General features: G+C 37.6%; 1 protein-coding gene across 1 annotated transcript; it reads left to right on the top strand.

The window, feature by feature from the left end:
• The first annotated feature begins 1,272 nt into the window (after positions 1-1,272).
• LOC147616401 (cypmaclein-like) lies at positions 1,273-2,095 on the top strand. The gene is made up of 3 exons (XM_086777073.1): positions 1,273-1,411; positions 1,526-1,595; positions 1,765-2,095. Exons 1-3 carry the CDS (start codon positions 1,355-1,357, stop codon positions 1,944-1,946), a joined length of 309 nt encoding a protein of 102 aa, XP_086633199.1. The 5' UTR covers positions 1,273-1,354; the 3' UTR covers positions 1,947-2,095.
• Positions 2,096-6,867: the final 4,772 nt, after the last annotated feature.

Here is a 6,867-nt window from a genome sequence, read left to right as displayed (position 1 = left end):
AACACCCTCAATCATGCTAATAATCTGTGAAATACTCATTTATCCTCTCTGATTTAAAATAAGGTGAATAGGAATTAAATAATCCCACAGCACTTCATTCCATGATTTTTCATCTTCTCTTGCATTTGGGTGGAAGCATGTTAACGTGCTACACTTTTTTGTGTCCGGGACAATGCTAGTTAGCATGACTTTTTATAATGATTTTTCGATCCAAAGATGACCCACAATGCAAATTTTCCTATCATGCTACACATAATTGGAAAGCTCTTGAAGAAGAGAATCTTTATGTATAATCTAAGAAAAATTTACCACATGCCCATTTTTTACGTTAGCACTTACTAAAAAGCATTGCTAGAAACCTTAAAAAGCATAGCACGTTATCATGCTTCCACCCATTTACAAAAACCCACCATTGTTATAAAATACAAGCTGATTTGTACATACATAAATAGATGGATCCTCCTCATCTACCTCATTATCTAGATGGTTCCTCGTCATCTAATCTAGATGGATTCTCCTCATCTAACCCATTATTGAATGGATCCTCCTCTTCTACTTCATTATCTAGTTATACATAGAAATTTTATTATGGATTCAAATGTCTCCCTTTGGGCCTAACCACTAGAAACTAAATGCAAATCTATTTTTACACTAAACATATATCCATGATTTAGAGTAGTTCATTGAATTTCAAGGCAACTTATGTATCATATAAATTGTACCCAAGCGAACTATACGTGATAGACTATAGTCAACGGAGCAAGATGCCACCGTCCACGTGGCTCCTACATGGGATATTCCGTGACAGGAGCGCATGCTGAACGTGTGAGTATATGTGTTGAAAAGAACGACCAAGAGGAAAAGCGTCTTGTTGGCACAAGTGAGAAGGGACACCTGGACCTGGTATTAGGTTTGCTGGCGGCTGACGTGGCATGATTCTCTCTGTGCAGCTGACATGGTCAGCTCATCATTGATGTTTGCTGGCTGCCATTTCATGCTTGATAATTATGAGGTGAAAACTATTATATTAAAAATGCTTTTTTGTGAAAAAAAAGGATCTAAGACTCTAAGACTACATTACACATGCACTCGTGTGCCTGGGGGTTGAAGCCTTTTTTCCCCATTTGATAATTAAATGGACAAGATTTCGTAGCTGGCTTGAACTGCGCAACAGCTCACTGTGGGCTGGGAAATATTGCCAATATCTGAGGGCCAATTTCGATTAAAAATACCTTGCCCTTCTCATATTTCCATTATAAATACCTTACCCTTCTCGTATTTGAGTAACACACATTTTCCACATTTCGTACATCTCTCTCTCTCTCTCTCTCAATATTGTCTCCATTATACTACCATGGCACCCCACAAAGTGTCTTCTGCTGCCATGGTTCTTATCGTGCTCCTCTGCATGGTCTGTGCTTAGCTCAAGCCCTTATTATCATCAAATTAAGCTGCTTTATCTTGCTAAATATCAAATAATCTGTTGTATATTAATGGTCAAGTGTTGGATTGTGGCTTCATGCAGGCGCTTGTGGTTTCTGCTCAAGAGGAACCCTCTGTGCTGATCAAAGGAAGGCACTTGTTGCAAAGCATTGGTGAGATTACTCTTAACCCTTTGTTACTACACAACGCTAATCCTACTCATTTATGCTATTCTCGCGGCCCTTTATATTAATTTTTACACGCAGGAATGAAATAATTGGATGGTATGTTAAGATTACCTGCTTAATACATGTACATAATTAAGTTGGTTTGCACGTGCAGATTGTGCGAACAAGTGTGCGTATCGGTGCAGCAAGGCTAGCCGAGCCAAGCTTTGCATCAAAGACTGTAACGTGTGCTGCAAGACATGCAACTGCGTGCCTCCCGGCACGGCCGGTAACCGAGAGGCGTGCCCTTGCTACGCCAACCTCAAAAACTCCAAGGGCACCGGCAAATGCCCTTAACTCCCCTCGCTGACCTTTGATAAATAACACACTCGTGCGACAAAATAACACACTCGTGTTTGCCACACACGTGTGCTTGTCACAATCGTGACAAGATTCTGCATAACCTTGTAGTTTTACACTCTCTTTAATGCTTTATTCAAGTACCACATCTCGTCGTGTGTTCATGCTATAAGAAGGTGGAGTAATAATAAAGATACGCGTTCTAGCTATACCTTTCATCTATACAGGATTAAGGGAGAGTGGCCCTCCCTCCACGTTCTAGCTATACCTTTCATCTATACAGGATTAAGGGAGAGTGGCCCTCCCTCCACGTGGGCAAAGGAGGGGGGCCTATTTCAAAATGGCCACTCCTCCTTCAAGCGTGAGGAGGAGCCAAATCTCACATCTTCCAAAGCAATTTTGAATTTGAATCTAAGAAGATCTCATCTCACATCTTTCAATGAAATCTTTGTATACATGCTTACATACCTATAGATACACACACTTATATATATTATGTATGTATGTGTATCTATAGGTATGTAAGCATGTATATATAAATAGTGTACATGTGTGTGTGTGTGTGTGTGTGAGAGAGAGAGAGAGAGAGAGAGAGATTACATGCAAGATGCATTTATTTGAGAGTGAGTACACCTCACCACTCATCCCTACCATTAAAATTTAATCTAAAATTTAATTAATTAAAATTATATATGTGTGTAAATCTATTTAAGTGTGTGTGTGTGTGTGAGAGAGAGAGAGAGAGAGAGAGTTTCTATGTGAGAGAGTGCGTGAAGAGAGAGAGTGTATGTGTGTGTGCATGAGAGAGAGAGAGTGCGTGAAGAGAGAGAGGGAGTGTGTGTGTGTGTGTGCATGAGAGTTTCTATGTGAGAGAGTGTGCGTGAAGAGAGAGAGAGAGAGAGAGTGTGTGTGTGTGTGTGTGTGAGAGAGAGAGAGAGAGAGAGAGAGAGAGAGAGAGGTTGAGAATTTCTATGTAAGAGATAGTTTGTGTGGGAGGAGATAGTGTGTGTTTTCATTAGTGTATGTGCGGTGTGTACATGTGTGTGTGTGTGTGTGTGTGAGAGAGAGAGAGAGAGAGAGAGAGAGAGACGACAGATAATTTTTACGTAGGAGATAGTTTGTGTGGGAGGAAGAGTGTGCGTTTAGATTAGTGTATGTGCAGTGTGTACATGTGTGTGTGTGTGTGTGTGTGTGTGTGAGAGAGAGAGAGAGAGAGAGAGAGAGAGTATATGCATGCATGTGTGTACATCTGCATCTATGTGTAGAATGTGCTTGAGAGAGAGAGAGTGAGATGGGGCAGACCTAGAGAGAGAGAGAGAGAGAGAGATGTAATGAGGGAGGGTGAAAAGAGAGAGAAAGAGAATAAAAAGTATCTTTTAATAAAATATAAATTAAATAGAAAATATATATGTATATGTGTGTGTGTTTTTATTTACATTTATATATACATACATACATATGTATGTATATATATATACATATATATGTTTGTGTGTGTGTGTGTGTGTGTGTTTAGATGTGTGTATGATATATCTATCTATATATTTAAAAGTGACCACAACTTATCACCCATCTCCGCACATTAAAATTTATTCAAAATTAATTAAATTATGTCAATGTTTGTATTTATATTTTTAAATACATGTATATATGTATAAGTATATGTGTCTATATATAGGTTTATGTATCTAAAACATAATATTGTACGAAAAAATAGTATTTTTAGAGATAAAATGCGCGTGCTTTTGAGAAAAAAACAAAATATTTGATCATTTAAAAATTTTCCTAGAAAATGAAACGCTGTTTTTCTTTTAACAATTATGCCTCAACAGGATCGAAAATAGTTAATTACGACGAAAGACTCTCTTTTTTCTAAGACATTTAAAGAAAAAACATGTATATATAAATAGTGTGCATGTGCATGTGCATATAGGCAGTAGTAGCCATTAGGGTTTTTGAGTGTTCAAATTTATAGGCAAGCATTAGGCCATTAGGGTTTTATATCTTAACCATGGACATTAGGTATGAAAACCCTAATATAATGATTAGCTAAATGAATTTTTATTTATTTCTACACCTATATGTTTTATTTTTCACCTATAAGTATTGGCCATATGACTTTTTGATTTATGTCTTTACCTATATGGTTATGCATGTAAAAAGACTTATTAAAAAGAGTTGTCTAACGATAAAAATCTCATAACATCAACTATTCACATGAGATAATTAACAAAATGGACATTGAGTCATATGTTTATGGTTGTAGTCAATCACCCACCCTAACCTAATCACAAGGGATAAAAAATAGTTGTTTGATGGATGGCATCATGGGGCTAAGAAGGATCATCCTTGGTGCACACCATTTACGAGAGACAATGTCCAAGTGTACAAATGTTAAAGTAAAGTCTTTGATGGTAGTCGTTTGTGAGGACCATAGATGTGAGTCGTTTTGGTAGTCATTTTGTAAGAGCACAAAATAAAAAAGGTTGCACTAGCCGTTGAATGGTTTGCTACTCCACAATGGTTTGCTACTCCACAATGGTGGAGTATAGATAACTTTATGGTCTATTACGATTATAGGTGGATGTATGAGTTGAGTTATCAATCTCAAATGACACAACTTCAACAACCAGTCATCACTCATCCAGGTCCAAAGCAAGATATCAATTTCAATGCGTAATTGTATGGTCTATTATGATTATAGGTGGTCTATTATGATTATAGGTGGATGTATGAATTGAGTGTGTGTGTGTGTGTGTGTGTGTGTGAGAGAGAGAGAGAGAGAGAGAGAGAGAGAGATTACATGAAAGATGCATTTATTTGAGAGTGAGCACACCTCACCACTCATCCCTACCATTAAAATTTAATCTAAAATTTAATTAATTAAAATTATATATATGTGTGTAAATCTATTTAAGTGTGTGTGTGTGTGTGTGTGAGAGAGAGAGAGAGAGAGAGAGAGAGAGAGAGTTTCTATGTGAGAGAGTGTGCGTGAAGAGAGAGAGTGTGTGTGTGTGTGTGTGTGTGTGTGCATGAGAGAGAGAGAGAGAGAGAGAGAGAGAGGCTGAGAATTTCTATGTAGGAGAGAGTGTGTGTGGGAGGAGATAGTGTGTGTTTTCATTAGTGTATGTGCGGTGTGTACATGTGTGTGTGTGTGTGTGTGTGTGAGAGAGAGAGAGAGAGAGAGAGAGAGAGAGAGAGAGCGTATATGCATGCATGTGCGTACATCTGCATCTGTGTAGAATGTGCTTGAGAGAGAGAGAGAGAGAGATGGGCCAGACCTAGTGAGAGAGAGAGAGAGAGAGAGAGAGAGAGAGAGATAATGAGGGAGGGTGAAAAGAGAGAGAAAGAGAATAAAAAGTATCTTTTAATAAAATATAAATTAAATAGAAAACATATATGTATATGTGTGTATACATGTGTGTGTGTTTTTATTTACATTTATATATACATACATACATATGTATGTATGTATATATATATAGATATTTATGTTTGTGTGTGTGTGTGTGTGTGTTTAGATGTGTGTATGATATATCTATCTATATATTTAAAAGTATCACCCATCTCCGCACATTAAAATTTAATCAAAATTAATTAAATTATGTTGATGTTTGTATTTATATTTTTAAATACATGTATATATGTATAAGTATATGTGTCTATGTATAGGCTTATGTATCTAAAACATAATATTGTATATACTATATATTTACATATGTGTATGTGTGCGTGAGAGAGAGAGAGAGAGAGTAAGTGAGAGAGAGAGAGAGAGAGAGAGAGAGAGCGCTTCTATGTGTGGGAGAGTGTAAGAAGAGAGAGGGAGTGTGTGCATGTGTGTGTGTGTGTGAGAGAGAGAGAGAGAGAGAGAGAGAGCAGGTGTGTATATGTGTGTGCATGTGAGAAGAGAGAGAGAGAGAGTTTCAACATTTGAGAGTGTGTGTACGTGGGCAGAGAGAGGGAGAGGGTCATGTGCATGTGCATGTGTGTGTGTGTGTGTGAGAGAGAGAGAGAGAGAGAGAGAGCACAACTTATCACCCATCTCCGCACATTAAAATTTAATCAAAATTAATTAAATTATGTCGATGTTTGTATTTATATTTTTAAATACATGTATATATGTATAAGTATATGTGTCTATATATAGGTTTATGTATCTCAAACATAATATTGTATATACTATATATTTACATATGTGAATGTGTGCATGAGAAAGAGAGAGAGAGAGAGAGATTGAAAGAGAGAGAGAGAGAGAGAGAGCGCTTCTATGTGTGGGAGAGTGTAAGAAGAGAGAGGGAGTGTGTGCATGTGTGTGTGTGTGTGTGAGAGAGAGAGAGAGAGAGAGAGAGCAGGTGTGTATATGTGTGTGCATGTGAGAGAGAGAGAGAGAGAGAGTTTCAACATTTGAGAGTGTGTGTACGTGACAGAGAGAGGGAGAGGGCATGTGTGTGTGTGTGTGTGTGTGAGAGAGAGAGAGAGAGAGAGAGATGGTTGTAGAGAGGGAATAGTTCTTTTCTGGAACCTTGGTCGGCCGCAGCAACGCGCGGGTGCAATACTAGTATTTATTTCACAATAAGTCGTCTTGTACTGTACACCACTTTATTTGTGCCTCGCCTCTCATGGATCGATTGTTGACGCTGTAAAGCAACAAAGGAGAGGAATATTTTTTGCAACAAGGTGAACACTTTTACTAAAGCATACTAAGGTATAAAGAGCATTATGCTCCAAGGATATGTGAGCTACACATTTGATGAGCTTATAAAATTTTGTTTTCTCTGAAGAATAACACATAACTTTCCAAGTGTGCTTTGCAATATTGGCATAATATTGAGTAGTATGGGAAGTGAAGATTTCATCTTCATCCTTCTATTTTATTATTTTTCACCAGATAATTGCTTTGTGTAGTTCACACTATATC

Source organism: Cibotium barometz, chromosome 38 (genome assembly GCF_041138505.1).
Source record: "Cibotium barometz isolate CiBa-2024 chromosome 38, ASM4113850v1, whole genome shotgun sequence".
NCBI classification, from domain to species: Eukaryota; Viridiplantae; Streptophyta; class Polypodiopsida; order Cyatheales; family Cibotiaceae; genus Cibotium; species Cibotium barometz.
Note: the sequence above shows the minus strand (reverse complement) of the source record. Positions and strands in the feature narration are given on the sequence as shown.

Bases quoted from the DNA above. Each gene is read 5' to 3' on its own strand.
- LOC147616401 (XM_086777073.1), top strand. From the start codon at position 1,355: ATGGCACCCCACAAAGTGTCTTCTGCTGCCATGGTTCTTATCGTGCTC. The intron at 1,412-1,525 runs GTCTGTGCTTAG...GGCTTCATGCAG, and splicing joins TTATCGTGCTCCTCTGCATG to GCGCTTGTGGTTTCTGCTCA. The intron at 1,596-1,764 runs GTGAGATTACTC...TTGCACGTGCAG, and splicing joins GCACTTGTTGCAAAGCATTG to ATTGTGCGAACAAGTGTGCG.